Source organism: Heliconius melpomene, chromosome 7, assembly GCF_056956725.1.
Source record: "Heliconius melpomene rosina isolate 202511_hmr_F chromosome 7, ASM5695672v1, whole genome shotgun sequence".
NCBI classification, from domain to species: Eukaryota; Metazoa; Arthropoda; class Insecta; order Lepidoptera; family Nymphalidae; genus Heliconius; species Heliconius melpomene.
The window spans coordinates 4,446,679-4,471,394 of record NC_140395.1 but is presented as its reverse complement, the minus strand read 5'-3'; the positions used below and the strand labels follow the sequence as shown (position 1 = coordinate 4,471,394).

The window sequence follows — 24,716 nt, the reverse complement described above, 5'->3', positions numbered from 1 at the left end:
CGCTTGAACCAAGAATTCAAAAGTCCAAGCCTCTCCGAGCTTCATCCGCTGAGAACACCATAAACTATTGGTATCAAGATGCTCAGGCTGCGATCGATGAAAAAATTGACCAAGGCTTTGGAGGTGATGCACGTAAAGCTCGCAATGTGGTGATGTTCCTCGGTGATGGCATGTCCGTGCCAACGCTAGCGGCCGCGCGCACTCTGTTGGGACAGCGCAGTGGTCAGACCGGGGAGGAGGCGCAGCTTTCTTTTGAAGCTTTCCCTACGGCTGGACTTGCTAAGGTAAGTGACTTATTTTTTTTCACGCTGCTTACTTCACACTGTATTCCACACGTAGCAGGGTGCGCAGAGGTAACCTGGGTAAGTTCAGACACTTCCATTCTCTATTTAGCGTCGAATTCTGGAGACATTGTGTGTTGAGTATGGGAGTATCGCAGCTATAAATTTAAAAAATATAAAGAATCGTGAATTTAAAAATACATTATATTATACCTCACACAGACATACTGTGTAAATGCCCAAATCGCGGACTCGGCGTGCACCTCGACCGCCTACTTGACCGGTGTGAAGGCCAACTCCGGTACTATCGGAGTGACCGCGGAGGTGCCGCGCTGGAACTGCGAAGCTTCCGTACCCAAGAGCAGGCATACGGAATCGATTGCTGCATGGGCACTTGCTGATGGACGCGATGCTGGTTAGTATTTCCTATACTACACATATTTTTGTACACATATTTTACATATAAATTTTTCCAATTACATTTCAATTTTTAGATTCATTAATATATACACTATACAGTAATATGTTAGCAGAATCTCCTTTTGTGGATTAATATTGTGGAGGTGAAATTTCTTGCGTGAATCATATTTAAAAACATAATTAAAGTAAGTTTTCATTCTTTATTACTTCATTACTTCAGGTGTCGTAACAACAACTCGAGTAACCCACGCGTCGCCGGCCGGTGCGTACGCGCACGTCGCGAACCGTAACTGGGAGAACGACGCGGAAGTGCTAATTGACTCGGGGGATCCCAGCGTATGTCCAGACATAGCCCACCAGCTAGTCCATTCTTATCCTGGAAATCAATTTAAGGTAAGTTGTTGGGAATTCAATCGAATTAGGAAACTTAGGAAAACAAAAAGATGATTTTTTGTTTTATATTCTCTTAATAAAATAAATATTCTTCTCTTCTCTTAATTAAATAAATAATTCTCTTTCTAAAATAGCTTGAAATAAAAACTCCCTATAACATTTTTATTAATTTTATTTTGTCTTGTTTTTATTTATAGGTTATATTAGGAGGTGGTCGACGAGAATTTTTACCTGTCAATAATGTTGAAGACCCGGGCAAAAGAACAGATGGCAAAAATTTAATAGAAGAATGGAAAGCCGACAAAGCTGCTCGCAACGCTTCCTATCAATACATTCAAAACAAACAAGAACTTCTTCAAGTCAATGAAAATCTTCCCGATTATCTTTTAGGGTTGTTCGAATCGGATCACCTCAAATATCACTTGGAGAGCAATGTAACTAATGACCCTACTTTAGCAGATTTAACTGAAACAGCCATAAACATTTTAAAACGAAATGAAAATGGTTTCTTCTTGTTCGTCGAAGGGGGTCGCATCGATCATGCTCATCACGAAAATTTCGTGCACCTCGCACTAGACGAGACGATAGAAATGCACAAAGCTGTCGCTCGAGCTTCTGAACTTCTTTCTAAAGAGGATTCTCTGATCGTGGTGACCGCTGACCACGCTCATGTAATGGCATTTAATGGATATACCCAAAGAGGTGGAGATATCCTCGGCGTCTCGGACAGTAAGGACAGCAGCAGTGTTAACTACATGACTCTCTCGTATACAAACGGTCCTGGCTTCCGCCCGCAAGTTGACGGCGTGAGGCCGGATGTCTCTCAGGAGGCTAATTATCGTAAGTATTAGTTATATCTATTTATAATATTTTTTGTGATACTTAGTATGAAAAAAATGTCTTCCAACTAAAAGTTTGCTGTAATATTTTTTATTTAAAACCGATTCAATATTTCTTATATTTATACGTAAGAAATTTGAAACAAATAAATATTATTTCATTTACATTTGGAAAAGAAATAAGCGTTAAAAAATATTTATCAAAAACAACATGTTCATTTGACAAATCCTTCCACTCCATAGGGCAAACAAACTGGCGCGCCCATGTCGATGTACCACTTGGCTCAGAGACCCACGGCGGTGACGACGTGGCGGTATTCGCTTCCGGTCCCCATCATCAGATGTTCACCGGTCTTTATGAACAGAGCCACATTCCACACCGCATGGCATATGCAGCGTGCATCGGACCCGGGGCCCATGCATGCAACCATGCTGGACACTTAGAAAAACATTCGTTTATAATGATTGTGCCATTATTGTTTATGTTTAGACATTTATTAGGTTTTTGATAGGTTTTATTAGTTAAGTATTTATTTTTAAGTATTTATATTTATAAAATTAGTCAAAATCATTACAATATGTATATAGAAGTAGTGAACCAAGAAAATGATAGAGATCAAAGTACAGTTTTAACAAAAGAGGTATAAGATAAATAATGCAATTACCATTTCTATTTTTTTGTGAAAAGAAAACAACTAATAATAAATAACTGTGCTACTTGATACTATTTATATATGTAATATAAAAGATCTTGTCAAAAAAATTGTAACTTAGAAATTGTATTTAGTTATTGTAAATAAAATTATTTTTTAACTAAACAAGATTATTTATTTATTATATCAACGTTCCACCGACATCCTTCCTAAAATCTTGTAGAATAAGAATATTGTTCGCAGTTTTCAAATTAGTTAGTCTAAAAATCATTATTTTTACAATATTGATTTTTCTTACATAGATGTTTCCCCAGTTACTGTGTTCATTCAGTTCCGAGTATAAAAAGTCACATTATAATCTTTTAGTTAGAGAAATGTACACCAAATCAACTACATTTACCTACATATTATATTATACGCATACATTTATCAGTGGAGGCGCGGATTTAGACTACACGCAAAACTTTATCTATAGTCCCTTGATTATATGAAAAAAATTACCTAATATATAACCAGTAAGTACTTATGTTACATATTCTGATAAAGACAGCTAATAGATAATGTGTATTTCAATATAAACAACATACAATAGGCACGTATGTACGTATTTTTTTTATTAGATTAATAAAATAACAAACTGTCTTATTAATATTTATGCCATGTCTGGAAGCTAGTTTTGATTGTGAGTTCATTCTTCTAAAAAATTACAATACACAGTAATGTTTTTTAGCTAAATATGCCTTCAGGATTTCTTTTCAAATTTATATTTAGAGGCTTATTATTTTATTGATAATGGATTTCATTTATACGATTATATGAGACTCGTAAATGAACGGAAACGATAAAAATAATAAATAAGTAAATATACTAGTTTTGTTTAAATTATATACATACAATAAAATAAAGGTAGGTTAGATTAGATAATAGATTATGATCAGATTAGAGCATCCTCGCTTAAACCATGAAAGTATATCATATTACTAAAAATTTATTTTGAGTATAAACATCAGAACAACAGAGATAATTTTTCACCATAATAAAAGAAATATGTAAATCAATGAGCCGGCCAGTCGGTTGCACACGCGATTACTATGAGTTGGATCTCGTATGAGGAGACTTATAATAAAACTACTCGAAGCCCACAGCTTCGTTTGCATTGATTATAAAATGTTAGCACCGATTTCACTTTTCCTGTGATAGTACAGCTACACGCCGGATTCCAGCATTCTACACCACTAGTCTTGGCTGTTAGTGGTTTGTAATCAATAATATGTAGACTATTGTTATATATCCGGGTTGATAAAAGAAAACAGAAACACCTCGTAAGGTTTCTCCAACCGACACATACATATATATTATTAAATAAATAAAACATAAAAAGAAGAGGACATATTTTGATACTAGAAATAAATATGAAAAATATTTTTTATATTACTTTCAGATATTTTACACACGAAAAAAACATGCTACTATCATTACAATAAACAGTACCAGATAATCTTTCCTCCACGCGAGTCCCACGGCGGCCACAGCACTATCGATCCTCGATCCTATCGAATCCATATCATCTGTCTAAACTATTTACATGAGTTTTACGCGAAGATAAGATTTAGTTATTAAAGATATTAATCGCACAAATTGTTTTATAAGCTGTTGACAAGGAAATTGCTTACCATATTTGGATTACTTGATAAATAATAAAAAAATCAGTTCTACGCTCTATCCTGCACAAAGAAAGGTAGGCAGGGGGAACCTAATGTTCCCTAACCTAGTGAACCCTGCTCGTAGCGAGATACAGCGATTAGCGAGAAACTTAAAAAAACTCCTAAGTAAACCAGATTTTATTTCTTATTTATCAAAACTAGCAGAAACTTATTAAACTAATCAGATCAAAGATAACGATTGGACTTTACACGCATTTGATATACCTAAGCAAATTAATTAAATAACAAAGTATGAGATTATGAAATAAACCCAGATAATACGTCAAATAACAATGATATTAATAAATTTACAATAATTATTCCAAATTATCACGTATCTCCACATCTTCAACGCGAGCTTAAAACGTGAACTGCAAGATTATGAAATTATTTGATAGTTTACTACATACTTATAACTTATAATCATATGTTTTATTAAATATAATATAATTAATTTATATAAATAATAAATTAATTATATGATAAATTAATTTATCATTTTTTTTATGTTAAAATATTATAAATCAATGAAAACCGCGCGTCTGTCCATTCATTGTTACTTATAATTAAAATATTTATTAATTATTAATAAAGAAATAGTTGTTATTATGATTTTTGCGTGGATGATATAAAAATATATTTATATTTTTTTCCCATATTATTTATTTTTTGAGTTACACCTGTTTTACATCATTAAATATGTTTAATAATTAGAATAAAACATGACTAGCGCCATCTAGTGGTACGTTTAGTATTGTTAAAAGTTATTACTTTTGTAGAATAGTATTATAACAATTGTAAAAATATCTATATATATTTTAATAAAAAAAAATATTATTATTAAAATACAAACATATTTTAAAGAACTAAATATAATTTTATATTCTACAATTTAAATCAAATTGTATTTTTGAACGTATCAAGGTTGATCTGGCAACACTGTTACGCGGCCATGTTCTTTTTGCTTCTGACATTTACGTGATTCGCGTGTTTTACTAGGTTAGTTGTGTTTTATTTAATAAATAAGTGATATTAATGACAATTAGTACATTAAATTGGGTTTCTAACTAGTTGAATATATTTAATTTCAGTGTACAAAATGCAGAACGACGCCGGTGAATTTGTTGACTTGTACTGCCCGAGAAAATGGTGAGTACAACGTGTTAGGTTAGCTATGGTTAAAGCATATTTAAAAAAATGAATTCTTATACTGCCTGTATCTGAAAATAATTACAATCGCTTAGTTAGTTCATATATATCTGTAAATAATTACCATCGCTTAGTTACTAATAATAACAATATAATTTAGAATGCTTGTCAGTATTAATAAATACTAGATGAAACTATATAATATGACTCTGAAACTGTATAATATTACTCGTCCTTTAAAATTCAATCCCAAATTAACTTAAAATGCAAATATTATTACAATTTTACATATATGTAAAAAAAAAAACAAAAATACTACATAAATCATTAACAGCTTGTCCTCGTCCACTGCTGGACTTCGCCTCTTCTCTAACGCGCCAGTGAGTTTGATCTTCAGCACTGAATCCTAGTTGGATGCATTCATTTAGTAATAACAACTGATGACATAAATGTCAATTTTCCCCTTATAGTCATGTCAGACAATAATAAGTATTAAATCTACCTGCAGCTCGGCCAGCAACCGCCTCATCCATGCTAAGGACCATGCTTCCGTGCAGCTGGTGATTGCTGATGTGGACCCTGCAACTGGCCGTGCGGCTGACTCCAGCAAGATGTATGTGGTCTGCGGAGCCATCAGACGCATGGGAGAGTCCGACGACTGCATTGTTAGACTCACTAAGAAAGATGTAATATTGACTAAGTGAGTATACTTTGTTGATTTTATATGTTTCTTCTTAGGTCTGAACCATTATATGTTATATTGATAATAAATACTTATTTGAATATGTTCTTATGTTGTTACAAATAACAATAAAGCACGGGAAAAGGATACTATTAAATGTTAATTAAATTAATATTATAATAATTTTTATCAATATCTTATTTACCTTTACCATTTCATTCCTTTTAACTTCGACTTTATAACCTTTCCCATAATACTGCTATTTATGATTGTAAAAAGAACCTTGTGTCTAGATATTCTGCTCTCAGCTTTTCACCAAAGTTCTAGATAATGAGTGGTCTCGATCAATGCTTTTTTTTATCAATTTAGTATATAAAAAATGCAAAATGTTTATAAAAACTAAAATGTTGAATTTGTTTCAGGAACTACTGATGTAGTGGTGTAAGAAGCTTATTTTATAAGAAAAACAATAAAAAAAATTAAAAACTGTGTTTTGTTTTAATTTATTTTGCAGTTAATTACAATTTTAACATTTCATTTATAACAGTTTTTCAACATTCAGTCATTTGAAGTATCTGTAAATAAAAAGAGACTTAATAAAAATTGTAGCGGCAGACATAAAAGGTTGTGTAATTCTTAAATTTCATTAATGGTATGAAAAAAATTAAGAACTATTATTATACAAAGAAAAAGTAATTAAAATTACATAAAAAGTAATATTGAAACATCAATATTTAAATCTATTTTATTAAATATTTTTAAATTTTCTTTTTCACTAATTACAAAACAGAACTTTTGGACTCAATTAGTGGAGTGTGTTATTATTTGAAACATTTAATTTGAAATAACTTTTAACGTCCGTTTAATATAATACAAGTTATAATGACATAATTTATAAGAGTTCATATTCTCTTCTTTGAAAGAAATTAACATTCAAATTGAATAATAAAATGCAGTAAATATGTGATAGTTACGTATAAAGACCAATGATTTATATATGGAAAAAAAACTTAGAAATACTGACATTCAAGGCCGTCACGGTACACTGTCCGACTGTCAACACGACGGATGTGAGTTCGATCTCGTTCAATTAGTTTGAAAATAAAATATTATTTTTTTTACCATCTGTACCTAGACAAAGCGAGGCGATGGGTACCGCCACTGAACGCGCAATGTCTCGACAATTCGGCGCTGCGTGCTACGAAGTGTCTTAAAAATAAATTTCCTCTGCGTACCCTGCTATATGCAAGACAAAACTAACATTATCGTCGTCCGCCGCAGCCGGGGCGTCCACCGGGCGGCGGGCGGCATATAGTCTTCTTCTTGCAGGCGGCGGCCGACGCCCACCACGCCGCGCACCACCACACCCACCACAACATCCACCACTGCAATGCGTATCAAATATAAACCAATAGAAGAAATTTAGTTGCTCTAGGGTGTCTATGTTTACCTACTACATTTTTATGGGAAATTTTTGAACGTTTGATTTTTTCTGCGTCTTCTTGAATAACGAAAGAAAGAATAAACGCATGTTGATTAGTTTTTTTATTTTAAAAAATATACTAATTCTGAAAAACAATGTTGAGTTAATATTATGGCGACATAAAACAAACTAAATAAATACGACGGCACGTTAATAAATAATTAATAAACAAATATGATTGAACAACTTACCATCTTGTTTACTTCGGAATAATATTAGTATTTCAAATTGGGGATCACCAATACTTGGGCTTGCAGCCTCCAGGACAGCGAGGGGGGCGGCACGAAGACTTCCGCTTACAGGCGAGCGCGCTAGCCACCTACAAAGAATTATAGGAAATAGATGACCTTGTAAATATTACAAATTAGATAAATAGATAGTTTAATAATGAGGATAACTATTATTCAAACAATCAATCATAATTGTTTTAAGGTAATGACACCACTGCACACTGTACCCTAAGAATATGACTCCTTATAGACAATGGTTGTGGATTTGATTCTCACTCTGCTAACATTTTCATCGTTTGGTCATAGATTTATATTTGAAAAGCCAAATATCGAGTATTTTTCACTGCATTGTTGAGAGCACCGTTGAATGTGGAAAATTAAAGAAAATCACAGATTAAAATTTAATTGATATTGGTAACACTGTTAATTGATTACCTGGATTGCTTCCCTGTGTATTTTATATCTGGATAATGGCCAAGATTTGATTATTATTAGCTTAGGCAAAAAAAAAACACTTTTGTCTCCGTGGAACCTACTTCTGAAGTTAAAAGTACCTACGACATACCTGCAATAGAAGGCAAAGAAACCACCAAAGACCAAGATCTCTCTTCATATTTAACAAACGTCGTTCAGCGTATATTTCAGTTTGAGTTTGTTCGAACTACATGTTGTTTTTATTGTATTTATAATTAACGGTTAATTTTGTGGTTGACATTTTTGAAAATTTTTTGATAGGAATCTTCTTTTGTTCTTCTGTCAGCAGATTTTTTCAGAAGTTTTCTCTTCTGCCAGTTGCTGTAGAAGATAAAAAAAATATTGATTTTAAAATCAGTTGTACTTGAGGATATCTCAATAGAGAGGCCTACCTATATGAAAATTTCTAAAAAATGTTTAAAAAGTTGAGTAGGTAATCTGAAAAGATGCCTATAATTTTTATTTTTTATTTTCCCCGAACGTATTTTTTTTCCTTTACATTTATCAATCTTTTGTTAAATATACTAATTTTGAGGACGGCAAATTTACAGACTAACATGCACTCATTTTGTATTAAATGACAAATAAAATAAGCTTCTAACGTTTTTATTTACAATAAAACTATTCGACTTTTACTTTGTTTCAGGAATCACTGATGTAGTTTTAACTATTAAAAGCTACTTTCGCAAAAGTAACGTTATTTAGAAGTAGGTATATCATTATTAACAATCTAAATTAATTATTTTATATACATCTAAGGGTTATTTATTTTCAAAATAAAACAAATACACCATTTTTATTAAACGTTTAATACATAGTCAACGTAGAACATAATGATCAAGAACTAATTCCAAACAATTGTTGCTTCAAGAACCTCCCTACCACCCTCCAGTAGCCGCGGCAGAGGGCACAGATGGACATGCTTGTCTTGCTGTTAATCTTATCATCTCTGTTATCACCTCTGTTGCCACCGTTATCTTCACCTACATGTTTTGACGGTTGAGTGCTGTGTCGCTCGCTGCCGTGACGAGTCCTCGCGTGGAGAGTTTGAAGACGCTTGGCTTGAGCGTATAGCTGGAAAATTTAAAATGCTATGTCTATCTCTGTTCTAAATGTTTTTCTGTATAATTCTGTATTCTTCAGCGAGTTTCAATTGTTACAAATAAATACCTACGATTGTTAAATGAGTCATAGATAAAACGAATCAATAATTTTCATTCTCTTTTAAATTGCAATTTAATATTAAAATATCGGTTAACGGATAAGTGCGGACGTACGGATAATAATAAGCCTTTATTTCTATGACTTGATAATACAAAAAATACAAAATTAAAACTATAACAAATATATGTTCAAGACATAGCCCCTTTTCGGATATAGGCCTCCTCCAAATTTTTCCATACTGTTCTGTCTTGTGCCGTCTGTACCCATTCTTTTCCAGCAATTTTCTGAATGTCGTCTACCCATCGGTCTTTAGGTTTTCCTGATCTTCTTTTACCACTTGGGCCCTTCCATTACGAGTTCCGTAGCGAGTACGTATACCTATATTAATTATTATATGATTATGCATTTTCCGACTCACATGTAGAGGATCGTCGAGGTCGAAAGCTAAGGGCGCCCCGCCACCAGAGTCACTCCAATTATCCGCTATACTGAGAAAAAATAAGTTGAATTACTTAAGAATGTTCTTTAAAAACCGTATATTTCACGATATGAAACAATATTTTTAGAAATCGTATAAAAACTTAACGTAACAAGATTCGAACCCGAGCCTCTTCGATTCAATACTGATAGCTACCTTTTAATTTTATATTACGACATAAAACAGTATATTATTATTCATTCAGCTTCACGCTGTACCCCGCACACAGCAGGGTAGGCAAATGCACTGTTAACACACTCCGTTCCCCATTTTCCACCAAATTCTGGAGGCATTGCGTGTTGAGTTGCGAAACTCAACCCCGCTCTTTGCCTCGTCACCAGAACGAAGAACAGAAGATATATATTTAAATAAATATTTCATTTCCTCAATTGAGGATCGAACCCACAACCAGTCGCGAAGCAAATTTTAATTATATAAAAATACCTTCCTTCGCCATTTTGTTTCTCCAAAGGCTCAATGTTAACTCCAGGCGCGTGCGTCACCGCCAAATGCTTATTGTTTGAACACCGTCCTCTCTCTGAATGAAAACGATTACTCACTCGGCTCGAATGCATTACCTTAAGAAGAGTAAATATTAGTAAAAAAAAAAAAATTTAGATGTTTTAGTTCTCGTATAAAACAATATGACAAAATATAACTTTCCGTCCAGCAATGTTGTTTCAGCTTCACGTATCCCGCGTGTAGCAGAGTAGGCAGAGAGAGCTAGTGTTAACTCCGCCGAATTCTGGAGACATGTGTTGGGTGGCGTTACTCAACGCCGCGCTTTGTCTCTACACCAGAGCAAAGAAAATGAAAATATTAAATATTTCATTTCAATGGAAATCGAACCAACAACCAGTCACATTTACAGTCGCACACTTGTGGCGTTTGGCACCACGACTGGTGCATGAATAAATAAAAGGAATATTCAACGTATAGGTACATAGGCTTTGCTTAGTATCTATACCTGTATAACAGGTGTGTTAATCCGTTTCAAATCCTCAGTGGCAACTTTCTTATCACAGACAGACACAGACCCCGACGAGAGTGGTGGTCTTGCGGGAGCTCGCGCTGCCGGAGCCGGAGACGCTCGACGCGCCACGAACAGATGGTTCAGCTCGTCGAGCTTACCCATTATCAGATTGTAGGTTTTGCAGGATTCAGACTTTTAAGAAGATCTTAAGTTAATATTGATGATTGGTGTTATTATGGATTTGGATTGTGATATCTTTATTCGGTAAATGTTTAGGTACATTTAAAACTTCATATTTTAGTTTACTTTGTCTGATTGATTAGACAGCGTACGTTGTTAGGTTTCGCAATAACAAGCAAAGCAATGTCTTGAAAAAATATACAAACAGGAGGATATAGTTTCTGAGCAAATTGTTAATTTATGCCTACTCTGCATGACATAAGTGATGCTTAAAAATAATTATAATTTTCTTAAGATTTTCGGAAAAACTTGTTGCAAATAAAAAAGAAAATAGAGTTGCAAAATACAAACCCTATGTTTATCTTTCCGTCGTATATCCTGGAAACTGGAACTACTGGATGTGTTGTCACTAGAGTCCGACGTCGCCGGTCGACGTTTTCCTTTTTGGGGCAAATTCTTTGGAGCGCTAACTTTGGGATTCGTATTGCTATCATAATTTTCTACTTTATTCATATTTTGTGAAGGATAATTGAGTTTATGATCAACATTTAGGACTAATTGTGGCATATATCCGCTTGGTGTGTTCATAGCATCTTGTGCGTCATTTTGTATTACTTGCGGCTGTACTAGTTTTTCGCAAATGGCCGCCACTCGAGCGATCTGCTCCTGTTGTTCTCGCAGCGCTCTCTCGCACGATGCCCTGAAGTCACGCTCTGAGGAGTTGGATGTCGCCTTGCGACGAGACTCAGGATATTTGTCTACAATTCGTCTGAAAAACGTTACTTACTTATATAACTATTATAACAGTTCTAATAAAAGTTCTTTCCTTGTGATAAAATTTGGAACTCCTCATGAGTGACACATATAACTTGAAAAATCAGACAGTGAGGAATTGATTTAAATTATTTAACATTGTGTAACTTTATCTTTGACTAAAATGATGTGCTAAACTGTGCGTCCGAAAAATATTATTTAGGAATAAAATTTTTAAATTAATGGATTTCTCCACCAGCCATCCTTCAATTTAAAGAGAGAATGCAGATTCTGATCTTTTTACTTAATCTTGTTGTAAATGAATCTTTAAATACACATATAACATAAGAAACTCTATCAATTACTTAAATATGCTATGTCTAATAGGTAATAGTTCAACCTATGCAACTTGTGTGTCTTCCCATAAGTGTCCTCTGACAATCCCGAGTCGTGCGAGAACCGCTTGTTGTAGTGCTGCGCACGCGGGGTGTGGGTCTTTGGGGCGGATATGGAGGGGCGGCCGCTACTGGACGACGTGACCGACCCCCAGGGGACGAGGTCCGCCCCGCCCGCGTCCACTACCAGCCTCTCGCTGGTGTTGTAAAATTATTAAACTGTTATTGCGTATGTATTTATTATGATTACAATAAAATGAAAATGAAAGAGGTCAGTTGAGGTGCAGGAGCATAAGTGTGTAACTGTAAACGCGACTGGTTGACTCTACACGCAATGCCTCCAGAATTCAGCGAAAAATGGGGAACGGAGTGTCTTAACACAAAGTTCCCGCTGCTTACCCTGCTCTACTGCACGGAATATACCGTGAAACTGATTTTTAATTTTATAGTCTCTAAATAGTGATATATAAATAATGTACTTAGTATCTACCGTGTGTATGCGTGGTGGTGCGTGTGTCGCGAGGGCCGTACGGAGGCGCGCATGTAGCGGTCGAGGTCGATGATGTCGGCGCCCGCCACGCCTGGGCCCACTCTCGGCCCCGCACCCGCAGCCCCGCCCGCCACGCACGACGCGCTCGAGACCGACATCGCGTCTGTGCATACTTCGGATACTAAATAACTTCAATTTTTGCTTATTTTTCAAGAATTTTGACTAGTGTTGACATTAACTTGTTCAATGACATCCAGCTTATTCACAATAACATATTGTCATATTTTTTCTAAGGAAAATATTTTTCAAAAATAAATTTCCTGAAGAAACTTCCTAATTGCAGCAGAGGCGTAAAATTTCTGCAATATATAGTACCTACATATCACGCAGAACGGTTATTGTTCATGGACACCAGTCAAGCATGCCAAATTGTCTTACAAATTACAATAATAAAAAGAATAATGAATGATACTCTAATATTTATTAATAGAACTTAATATATCATTAAATTCTAATGATTCATACCTGTACAGTATTGGAAACCGTCCGGGAGGCCGCATCACTCACAACCTTGACAGAACCATGGTGACAGTACATTTGTCATTACAGAACAATGAAATAGTTTTTTTTTAAATGTCAATTATCTTTTTATTCCCTGACGTGGAACGGTGGACTATATGGCTGTAAGCGCCACGGTTGTGGGTTCTATTCCCACTCTTTGGAATTGAATGAATTAATAATTATTTTCATTTTCTCAGTCGATTGAGTAATGAGACAAAGCGCGTCGTTGAGTTTCGCCATTGAACAAGCAATGTCTCGTAAGTCCGGCGGTGCGTGAACAGAGTATCTTAACACTAGGTTCTACCTAGCCTGTCTAATACAACGTGAAGTTAAGAACGAATTTTATACTTTTGTGAGTTTAAAATATTGGCGAAAGCTCAACAGTACATGATTTATTAGATTCCTAAATATAAACATTATTTTTTCCAACTATACCATAGTTATTTTTTTGGTAACGTTTAATAACAAAGATGACAAAAATGTGCCTTGCTTTCTTTGATAAAAAATTATGGTTATTCTAAATTTTTCATTAATTTGTGATTAAAATTAAAAAAAACAAGGAATAATAATATGTACGCCTCTTTTTAATTTTCGCCATTTTTATTATAAAAGAAATCAAACCTTTTACCAATAATATTACACACAACCAATTAACATTTAGAATGGACCATATAAGAAAATATGATCGAAAATAAAACGACAATATTAGTGGCGGCAAGTTATTTTATTATTAATTTATTATTTATACATAATGCTAACAATTTGATGTTGTCTAAATATAGTGTAACGGACGAACACACAGAAAGACTCTTACATATTTATAAATAATAATATATGTATAATTCTTCAATATTGGATGTGTTCCCATTGTGCAAAAACAGCAGGCATTGAGACCTAATGTTAAGAAAATCCATTCTCCAGAGACCAAATTCGCGACATTACGAAACGTAACGCCACGATTTTACAAAGTGTTAAACTGTAAAAGATATAATAATGAAACAGAAGATTTCTGGATTTCTAATACTCTGAATATATTGTTTTATATATGTCATTATAAAAGAAAATAAAATATTAATTTGTTTTATAATAACAAAGTAGAATAATTATAATTTTAGGATTTTCATTGATATAACAATAAACATAACATTCCAGAAATAATTAATAAAATAATTTGAAAAGATCACATTTATTACTTTATATCTATTAATATTTTACACTATGGAATATATTAGCCGCTATTTTACTGAGGTAGTTGGCTTTCTCATAAAAAATTGAGTAAAAGCCTCTCTTTCTAATTTTAATCAATTCATATATCTATCTCACTCTTTCATTATACTTGAATATGAAAATTCTAAAAAATATAAAGAAGAGTAATAAAAACAATTTTAATTTATATATTATATTTTAGTTATATATGAAATTAAAATTAAAAATCTGTCTGTATGCTCGTCCGCGAAAATCTGCTAACTTATATTTAGATTGGACTACGACATTTGATCAGCGTTTAATAATAATTCATTGCAATAAAAAAGAATTAAAAAAGCATTACTATTTACTATGAGATTTTAAGGAGTTGTATGATCTATGATCTTTGCTTTTCCTGTATAAAAGAAAATAAAAAACATTACATACTAATTTAAAGTATAAACAATTTTTATAAGTACCGAAAAAAATCGTAATTCATACAATTAAATTTAATAAAAAGAGTAGAATTTTCAATTAATTAAAAATCATTTTATACAGGCTGATCTTAAAATATTATTTAAAAAAATCAATACAAATATTTACAAAATTAAAATATGATAATAATAATAACAATATGTTATATTTTATTTTATTATAATAGTTATTATAACAGGTATTTTATTGGTGCTACTTAATATATATAGCATAGCCTCAACTGATCACAAAATGGTCGATGAAACAAATGTTTGACGGATTATTGATTATATTTAAATAGACAGATCAATTTAATTATTATTTTTAAGTGTTATTCATACACCAGAGAAAGAAAAATAGTAAGAAATATATAAAAAAAGAGAACCATTTATGTTATATTTTATCTATACATTCATATCGTGCAAGGTCAAAATTCTTTAATTTTTATTATTACTTATTTGATTTAGACGTGATTACATTAATTAGAATTCTCAATAAATGACATTTTGTATAGAATTAGGAAGAAATTTTTTTCAAGTTATAAAAAAAATAAAAATATGTTCATATGTAGAGAATATGGTTCAGCTAATATAACTTAAAAAAAAACCATCATCAGATTAACCCCTCACATAATTAATAGTGAGGTTAATTTTAATAAAAATAAATAATCGAACATTTGTTAAATCGGCGTCAAACAAATTTCCTTCGAATTTAGCCTTTAATACATAATAAAGAAAGCTTATAATAGTCTGCACTTCACTTGTATAATGTATATATCACACTGTTGGCCCAATATTGGCCAAATTTCATTGGTCCAAGGTTCTTTATGAAGCTGTAACGGCCCAACACACTGCACTTACTGCAATTAAAATTTTACTATGTTTTTATTATATATAAGTATACAGTTAATTATTGTATGATAATGATTATTAATATTATTTACGAGCTATGAGTGTAATATATTTTTTGTGTTAAGTAACTGAACTCAAAAATTTTTATTTGACTCATTCAACTCAAATTTACATTTGAATGTATTTTGAATTTTAATTTCATACAATAATAATCACATTTAGCAAATTTATTTAAAAAAAGTTATGTTTAGTTTATATTTCATTACAAATTTTAACACATTTTATTTTAGAAATACTATTTTACAATTATTTGGTTAATTAATTGCAAGAGATTCTGCTTGTTTATCGCTATAAAGCAATAATTTAGATGCTTTTTTTTTAAATAAACACAATTGTTATTTTACTTATTATTATTTTTTGTATAGGGGTCAATCATCATTTAATTCATATGTATAGCATACTGTCTCTGGATAGTGTAAGGTCGATACTGGGTTCAGTTCTCGGCCTCAGCGTTATGTCACTGACTGTTTGCAAGCTCATCCATGCGACACCTGCAGTGAGACAAAAGAAAATTAGATACATAGCTTTTTTTAAAATAATATAATAGTAATTATATTTGATTATCTATTAAACAATTATTTCTATTCAAGTATACATTTTTGAGTATGTTACAAATTAAAATGAAATTTAATATTTCTTACTGCTTCACGGCGTATCCCGCAAATAACGGGGTGGGCAGAGAGAAACTAGTGATAAACATTTCGTTGCCGATCAATTTGCGAGACATTGCGTGTTGAGTGGCGGAGCTCAACGTCGCGCTTTTCAATATTATAGTTAAATATTCACATATTTTAAGACAGCCGTGGCTCAGGGGCACCAGCGTGTGACTGTAAACGCTACAGATACACTCGAGGAAATGAGTTAAGTCGTCGTGTCGTTAAGTTTCGCCACTCAACATGCAATGCCTCCAGAATTCGAAGTTTCTTAACATTAGGTTTCCAGGTTCCCTATGCTTATCCTGCTATAAAAAAATCAATTACCTGACGGCCATCTCCGCGACCTCAAGACTAGGGTAGTCGAGCTCCTTCACTAGACACAGCACTGCTGACAGTAGATTGGAGTTCTGGAATCCATTACACAATTATGATGTAACTTAATAAAATATAAACACTATAATAATGTACATAACAAATTCCACTTAATACTATGTCTAAGTAATCTACATCTTTAGTCTGAAAATGTATAATTATATTAGTATACACCGTATAACTCACCCTGGTGACGGGCCTGCGCGTGAAGCCCCTGTGCTCGGCCATCACGGCGGACGGCACCGCGCCACGCTCTCCCGCGCCACCGCCCCACTCCCTCTCGCCGCGGACCGAGTACGTCTCACTTCTGGAATTCATGTGATGTTTATTATTATATGATTCAGTGGATAGTTTACTGACGCTATTTTTTCTTGACTTTTTTAGCATCATGCTGTATCCGGCAAATAGCAGGGTACGCAGAGGAAACTTGGAAACTCGGTGTTAAGATACTCCGTGGCCATTAAGACATTACGTGTTGGATGGCGAAACTCAATGCCGCGCTTTGTCTAGTTACAAAAGCGAGAAAATGAAAATATTAAATATTTCATTCGGAGCCGCATGGAAATCGAACCCACAACCTGTCCTACTTACGGTCACACGCTTCTGTTCCTGCTTCAGAACACGATTCCTCGAGTGGACCCGATTCCCATTGATTCCTCGATCCCACGAAATGTTTAATATATTCCCTTCTTAACTCTGGTATCGTGGCAAACCGCAGCATTGAGTACCACCACTTAACACGCAATGCTTCCAGAATTCAACGGAAAATGAGGAAGACGGAATGTCTTATTCCTCTACCATCACGCTGTGTCCCGCATATACCAGGGATGGTAGAGGACGCTAAAAAAAATAATTAAACATATGTGCAACTAGCCTGTCCCCGCGGTCGCTGTAGTGGTCGTGCGGCGACGTGAGCGCGGCGTGCCCGCTGTGACGCCACTCGCCGTTGCCGCTGTACGCGTAGTCCTACACAAAAGAATTATATTGTAAAAGCATTGTTTCATAAAAGAAGTAAAGACTCGATGTAATCGAGTTATAGGTGCCATAAGTATAAACCTGTTTCTATTATTAATATTATGTACATCACCGATTTGGTAAAATCAATAATATTTTTCTTAACTTTATTATATATTTAAAATAAATATATAAATTTTTAATTTTTAAATTTATTTTTAAATTTTTAATTTTTTAAACATATTCAAAAATGTATTAAAATACTATTGTCGGTATATCATTTTATATTTTCTTTTTAATTAGTAAATAATACCTTGACGCTGTGAGCAGACACCGAGTGCCGCAACGAGGCCGCATCCGGCGACCGCGGACCCCCTCGAGGCTGAAAATTAGTATTATAAATAACTAAATTATATACATAATACTGACAGTAAATAAAAAAAACACAAAAAAAGGTTAAGTATTGCTTAAATTCAATATAATAAATACAGTTTCTTTCTTCCAAACCTAAGTAATAATATATATTTAATATTAAAACATGACAATGCTAAAATATATAGGATTTACATGCAAATGCTGTTATTGATGAAATCAAAACTTGCCACAAAAACAAAATACATACTCGTATGAAACACATAATATGGATGTACTGTAAATGAAGTTATTCTTTTTATACAGTGTCAGTTCCTATAAATTAATTAAATAAAGATAACATAGCATAATGTCTTAACATTTGGTTCCCAGGTTTTCTCTGCCTACCCTACTGTACAGTACTGTATGTGCAGGATACAGCGTGAAATTAATAAAAAATAAATATATTTTTTATTTCAAATGGAATGGGAAATAATCACACTTCCGAAAGGGAAATAATTAATTCTGCAACTCACACAGTGTCCCGAGTGTCTCATTTTAATTCTCCTTTATTATAGAAAAAGGGAATTAGATAATTTGAATTTGGGAAAGACATGAAACTGCCTTTTTATATACTGACGAATATATAATAGTAAGTCTCTCACTTCGTACTGGGATGTGCTCATCGCGGACACAGGGTTGAGCGCCGTGTGCTCGTAGCGGTCTTCGGGGTCAGGGGAGGCGCGACGAGGGGAAGCCGGACACTTTAACATCAAAGATTATACTATGAATAGTATTCGATAGTATTCCTGACTGGGGTAAATAGAAATGTAAAAAAGACTATTTTCACTTTGGTAACAAGACATTTGATAGCTAGTCTTTTTCTAGTCTTTTTATTTACTTTACTAAAAATAACCTCTTCTGAGGCCAGTCGTGCCGCATAAGCGTATGATTGTAAGCGCGACAAGTTATGGGTTCGATTCCCAATCGAGAAAATGAAATATTCGGTAACGAGGTGAAGCGTGGGGTTGAGTTCCACAATTCAACACGCATTAACACAAGATATGTCATTACAAGTATTAGACAAGTAAACAGTTAATCTAAGATTACTTACGTGTGCTTTTATAAGCACATGTAAGTAATCCTGTCAGTCTTATCAATAATATAGTAGTGCTAGTAAGTGAACAGGTAAGGTAAGGTCGTCAAGTTTTGTCAGTGATAGGTAAGGTAAGTGTTCAGGTAAAGGCCAGGTAAGGTGCTTTACCTGCGCGGGCGGAGAGCGCGGCGGCGGCGCGTCAGGCGCGGGTTCGGCCTCCGCGGAGCTGTCGCTGCCGTGCGCCCACTGCGCGTTTCGCGTTAGTCACACACAAACAAACATACACACATACCATTTAGTATTATTATACATATAATCTAACAGACGTATATATTTTAATGATAATGTCGAAATATAATAAAGATGCTCTTGCTATATTAAATTGTAGATATTCTTTGTCTGTGCAATTGATTATTTTTATAAACAAAAGTTGCCACTTTATCATATTTAAAATGAAATGACGTTATAATATGTGGATTATTGCTATTAGTAGACAAAATGCAATACAAATGAATGTATATAAAAAATAATGAAATCAATTTTTCATGGATCAATAAAATGTAGAAAAAAAATTGTAGACCAATTGTAACGACTATATTGATAGACCCTCAGCTCAGCTCAAAGATGACTTTATAAATTATTCTATTTTACAGAATAAAAAACATCAGCATCCCGCACATTGCAGGGTAGGCAGAGGGAACATAGTGTTAAGACACTCCGTTCCCCACTTCTCGCCGTATTTTTCAAGGCATTGCTTATTGAGCGAACTCAACGCCGCTCTTTGCAAGACACCAGAGCGAAGAATGGATAATATAAATTTAAATATTACATTTTTTTTCATAAAAAAAAATCATTTCCTCGAGTGGAATCGAACCCACAACCAGTCGCGTCAACAGTCACACACTCATGCCTTTACGCCACGACTGGCCTCGTAGGTAGTGACTATTATAGTGCACTTTATATTAGGTTCTCTATATAGACCATAACCAATTCTCACGATACTCTTTGTCTAACAAGTAAATTAGGTAGAATTGGTGAAAAAAAAAATATTATGACCAATAGCCCCATTTATGAAATATATTTAAATATAAAGATGATGAAACGTTTACACAACAACAACCTGAACAAACACATATATTATTGTCAATGAATACTTAATATTTATTAAAGGTAAGTAGCGTCATACATAACACATGCCTAAGTCAAATAGTAATAATCTTAGTGTTATCATTCTCTTTACAATACTTTCGCGTCTTCGTATTAATTTAAGCCATATATATTTCTTACTTAGGTGGTACTTATTCCTGGTTCGCTTCACTCACTAAGGTAGAGACTTTATATTACAGTACATACGACGACTAGAACTTAGTGACCCAACTCTCTTACCTGGTCGTGCCTCTGCGCGTGCGCGTGGTGTGTGACAGGCGCGGGCGCGTGCGGGGGCGGGTGTGTGGGCGCGCGGTAGTACTGCTCTTCGCGCTCGGGACTTGATTCACACGACCGCTGTCGCCGATACTGGCCGTAGGACTCCTGCTGGAAATATGACAAATCAATAGGTAATTTTCTCTTAATCACTAGCAATTCGAAAGCAGCTTCACCCGCTTATACTAAACTTATTGTTATAGTCTAATTTACATAAATTATGGACGATGTGGTATTTTGATGTACATAATATAAGCTATGTTACTGTTAAGTTTCAACTATATCCGTTTCGTAATTTTTACGTGAAAATGGAACATACATCCATCCTTACAAATTCTTATAATATAAATGATGCAATGAGACCGTCAGGATAATGACTTCCAAGAGTCTGTCTGTAAAATGTGGTACTTGTGGGTTCGAATGATTTCCATTTCCCCGCTCTGGTGTGTGGCGTAGAGTTACATAAATATGTTATGTCTTAGCACCAGACTATTTCGGCTTACTCTGGTACATGGGGGCAAGGATGCTTATGTGCTGGCTAAATTGAGGAGATTCGAACTCACAACCTGTTGCGTTTCCAATCACTCGCTTGGCCTCACTTTTATGTTAAGAGAACATAATATTTTAAATGTTCAATTTTTTTATTTTTATTAATTATCGTAAAATTTCGACGACGAAGAGGATTATTTTTTTAAGATTTTACCTTAAAATCTCAATTTACAACACCACGCAACCACCAACGCCAACTCCATTACAAAATTTCCATCAGCGACTAACTTACGAGTGAGCAGTTCTACCGTAACACACCTACATACCTACATTGCGTATCGTACAACTAGACATTTGCAATATTACACAATTGCATGTATTAGATGCAACATGTTAACACTTTAATATTACATATTGAATATACATTTAGAACAATTAACACAGAGCAAAATGGCCTTAAGTTAAGTAGGGCCTGCAAACTGTTATAACAAAATATATGCGTTTGGGTACAACATTAAAATATATATATTTTTTGCAGAGTACTCAGAAGGGAACATAGTGTTAAAACACTCTTTTTTCCACTAAACTCGTATCTCACTAAACACTAAATTCTCTCTCTCTCTCTTCTCTTCAATTTATGTTCATTATTCTAATTATTTTAGGCGAAATACGGCTTCAAGATCCACATCGCAACTTCACGGGAGTTCTCTTCAGTGGTCATACAAGAGACTCATGAACACAATCAAAACAATTCAATAAAATATATTGAACAAGAGAATAAAAACAATAAAACCAGCTGAAAGTATATCCACAAACGTCAAGTTAGTGTAGCACGATATAGTACGAAGTATGGACTCACTTGTTGCGGATATCCTTCGTCGTCAGAGTCGGGTATGTGCACGCCTTTACGCATCGCCTCCTGCACCTGGAAGTAGAAAAAACATAATATACAGAATTATACTCATAGAAACATTATCGTATTTCGTATAAACTAACTTTTAACAGCCCCTGAGATCTTAAAAAGTGTCATGTTTCATCTTCATAACGAAAAAAAGGTAAAACAATTACAGATTTTTATGTAAATTACGAAAAAATTGTGATTTTCAAATACATTTTGCAAAAGAAAAAAAGAGCTACTAGTATCTTTTTACAACATTACATTTCACGTTTTGCATTCTAAGCAAACAAATTTGCGAGATACAACTAGTCTATTATAAAGTTTATTACGTCGTTTTCTACTAAGGCGTGTAGCGCACGCGCACTACCAGTATGTATTTACTTATAACCTGACTAGATTTCTATACGTGTCCTAGGAATTCCGCTAGCTAAACACTCAAGGTTGACCACATACTAGAAATACTAGAATATATCTAATATTTTATATCACTATAGAAGAACATTTATGACACTAAAAGGATTATGACATTATAAAAAAGGAGTGAATCAACATTTTTTAAACAAATAAACATTAACATTAAAAAAAGTTTCAATAATTTGAATAGCTGATAGTCCTTACGTTGCCATCTCATTCAAAGGCCGAGTCGCGACTTATTGTTACTGTCATTATAGTGCATTATGTTGCAATTTAAAACGTTCGAGTGAATATCTTTTGTGTGATAGCTTCTTTGTAAAGACCAGTCGCTATAGAAAATATCTCTTAAAATACTTACGGACGGACAGACATAAAATACCAATGCCATTTAATATTCAACTTTCATTAATATGCAGCATTCTAGATTATAGATTTCACACTCAAACAATTAAAAAGTACATCGGTGTTTTTTGTACCTGTGGTACCGAAGAAACGAAGATTTTTATACACTCCCCCAAGTGGGAATCGAACCCACAAGCGCGTCTTAAACGATTCACAAAAAAACACTAGCTTTTGTCCTTAAACCTTTGTCAAAGTAAAAGTCATTGTCACGAGTATTGAATATTAAATGATTCATACAAAACTTATATATATTCGTATGTATTTATGACTAATTTTTGTTTAGTAGGCACTCACGTCTTCAGGATGTACGACGACATTGTCCAATTTCTCGAGATTCGGCAGATTTCTTAACACGGTCATCCGGTACCTGTAATGGATAATCACAAATAAAAAAAAACACTATAAATATGTATTAATTAAAATAATTAATTATATGCATTAGGATATAAAATTAGTTTAATTAATTAAGGATATACAAACACATTTAGTTTTAAGTTACATAAGTAGATATTCAAATATTTATTATATCATCACTATATAGAGACTGATTACTGATAGTGACCAAATATTATGATCACGACATAGACATCTGTCAACGTTTTCAAAACTACAACACAATACTCGCAGTACTAAAATGAAAATAGCAAATAGGTAAGGTAGGGCGGGGCTAGTTGAGCAATTTTTCACTTGAACGGATATAGCTCTTCAATGATAAATCTCAATGAGTTCTTAAGCGGCTTGATGGATTTGTAATTTATCCCTTATCAAAAGTGTCCATAGTAATTCTTTTGTAAGATGTCGAATTTAAGAGCTACAGCCATTGATATGCAGGAAGTCAAGTATGCTCAATGTACCCCACTGGTGAGGTAAGTTGAGCAAGGGTATGGGGCAAATTGAGCACTAAGAATGTCTAACCAAAACATGGGTTCAATGTTGACTAGAGATGAAGTAAAATATGTGTTTGACAATCAGCTCTTTATTTATCGTCTTTTAGTGACAGAACAACAACACTTAAAGTAATTTTGAACAATTAAACAAAACTAGATTCAACAAAACATAAAGTATCTTAAGATTAACTTCAGCATTAGATTCAGTCTTTTTGTTTAGACTTGAATATCTTAAAAAAATATATTAATAAGATCTTAACAACTTAATCGTCGTTGTCACTGTTGCAATTGACACAAACGAAAGTAAGACCAGCACCTGGAACACAATTTGTATGTGCCCATTCCCTGCAAGCTTGACATTGGATCCAATTTTCTCCTGGTAAACTTTCAGCATAGCCTTCGCAACAAATCAGACAGGAATAATCATCGTCATCACTTTCCTCACTTGACTGGAGTATTTTTTTACAGACACCCTTCTTCCTTTTCTTATCCATGTTCTCCTTTGGCTTCTTAACTTTCTTTGTGGTTTTATTTTGCTGTTCTTCTAAAGCGTTTTTTTCGGGAGTGTCTGTTAGTATTGCAGCTTTTCTCTTTCTTCTGTTAGTTTTAGCTGCTTTTCTAGGGCCAGCCTTTGGGTATGGTCGTACAATTTCCGGGGAAAATGCTTGTTTTAGATCAAACGTCTCTTTTTCCCTGTTGCTCGGACCAGGTTCGGGTTCAGCTTGACTGGTGGAAGCAGAAGGATTGGGATTACATTCAGTGCTGGACATCACAGCTTGCTCTGGATCTTTTTCTGGCTCGATAGTTGTTTCTGCTTCAGGACGATCGGTTACAAATGATGGTGAAAACTCATCCTCGCCAAAAATGTTTTCATTATATGGGAAGATGCCTGTCTTTCGGAAAC

General features: G+C 33.9%; 4 protein-coding genes across 12 annotated transcripts in view; 2 read left to right on the top strand and 2 right to left on the bottom strand.

Moving 5' to 3' along the window:
• The first annotated feature begins 15 nt into the window (after positions 1 to 15).
• LOC146537422 (membrane-bound alkaline phosphatase-like) lies at positions 16 to 2,751 on the top strand. The gene is made up of 5 exons (XM_085187680.1): positions 16 to 284; positions 504 to 696; positions 922 to 1,094; positions 1,292 to 1,934; positions 2,177 to 2,751. Exons 1-5 carry the CDS (start codon positions 153 to 155, stop codon positions 2,440 to 2,442), a joined length of 1,407 nt encoding a protein of 468 aa, XP_085043806.1. The 5' UTR covers positions 16 to 152; the 3' UTR covers positions 2,443 to 2,751.
• A 2,436-nt stretch (positions 2,752 to 5,187) lies between these two features.
• RpS21 (ribosomal protein S21) lies at positions 5,188 to 6,609 on the top strand. Of its 2 annotated transcripts, XM_085188009.1 has the most exons (4): positions 5,188 to 5,288; positions 5,381 to 5,438; positions 5,947 to 6,138; positions 6,543 to 6,609. In XM_085188009.1, the coding sequence occupies exons 2-4, from the start codon at positions 5,389 to 5,391 to the stop codon at positions 6,550 to 6,552; spliced, it is 252 nt and encodes an 83-aa protein (XP_085044135.1). In that variant the 5' UTR covers positions 5,188 to 5,288; positions 5,381 to 5,388; the 3' UTR covers positions 6,553 to 6,609. The 2 variants fall into 2 exon arrangements, with proteins under 2 accessions (XP_085044135.1, XP_085044136.1); XM_085188010.1 differs by lacking the exon at positions 6,543 to 6,609 and having other exon boundaries at positions 5,947 to 6,142.
• Positions 6,610 to 7,381: 772 nt separating this feature from the next.
• LOC146537420 (uncharacterized) lies at positions 7,382 to 12,931 on the bottom strand. 3 transcript variants are annotated; one of them, XM_085188006.1, is made up of 10 exons: positions 12,741 to 12,931; positions 12,256 to 12,447; positions 11,454 to 11,871; positions 10,917 to 11,114; positions 10,394 to 10,527; positions 9,890 to 9,959; positions 9,295 to 9,381; positions 8,399 to 8,628; positions 7,795 to 7,922; positions 7,382 to 7,505 (listed from the first exon to the last, which is right to left on the bottom strand). In XM_085188006.1, the coding sequence occupies exons 1-8, from the start codon at positions 12,896 to 12,898 to the stop codon at positions 8,590 to 8,592; spliced, it is 1,296 nt and encodes a 431-aa protein (XP_085044132.1). In that variant the 5' UTR covers positions 12,899 to 12,931; the 3' UTR covers positions 7,382 to 7,505; positions 7,795 to 7,922; positions 8,399 to 8,589. The 3 variants fall into 3 exon arrangements, with proteins under 3 accessions (XP_085044132.1, XP_085044131.1, XP_085044133.1); XM_085188005.1 differs by lacking the exons at positions 7,382 to 7,505; positions 7,795 to 7,922; positions 8,399 to 8,628 and having other exon boundaries at positions 9,099 to 9,381; XM_085188007.1 differs by lacking the exons at positions 7,382 to 7,505; positions 7,795 to 7,922; positions 8,399 to 8,628; positions 10,917 to 11,114 and having other exon boundaries at positions 9,099 to 9,381.
• A 2,718-nt stretch (positions 12,932 to 15,649) lies between these two features.
• The window catches only part of LOC146537419 (uncharacterized), a 36,251-nt gene continuing 27,184 nt past the window's right edge, over positions 15,650 to 24,716 (bottom strand). The window contains exons 4-14 of one of the 6 annotated variants that reach the window (XR_014878130.1): positions 23,220 to 23,292; positions 22,071 to 22,136; positions 20,687 to 20,833; positions 19,469 to 19,546; positions 18,870 to 18,968; positions 18,167 to 18,235; positions 17,774 to 17,865; positions 17,086 to 17,206; positions 16,852 to 16,934; positions 16,216 to 16,362; positions 15,650 to 15,819 (exon numbers count right to left, since the gene is read on the bottom strand). Coding sequence is in view for 4 of the 6 variants with exons in the window: in XM_085188135.1 (XP_085044261.1) it covers positions 16,329 to 16,362; positions 16,852 to 16,934; positions 17,086 to 17,206; positions 17,774 to 17,865; positions 18,167 to 18,235; positions 18,870 to 18,968; positions 19,469 to 19,546; positions 20,687 to 20,833; positions 22,071 to 22,136; positions 23,220 to 23,292 (862 nt within the window). In the remaining 2 variants the exon portion in view is untranslated. Of the gene's footprint in view, positions 15,820 to 16,113; positions 16,363 to 16,851; positions 16,935 to 17,085; positions 17,207 to 17,773; positions 17,866 to 18,166; positions 18,236 to 18,869; positions 18,969 to 19,468; positions 19,547 to 20,686; positions 20,834 to 22,070; positions 22,137 to 23,219; positions 23,293 to 24,716 lie in introns of those variants that run through there. The other 5 variants (XR_014878129.1, XM_085188136.1, XM_085188135.1 and 2 more) reach the window with 5 other exon arrangements.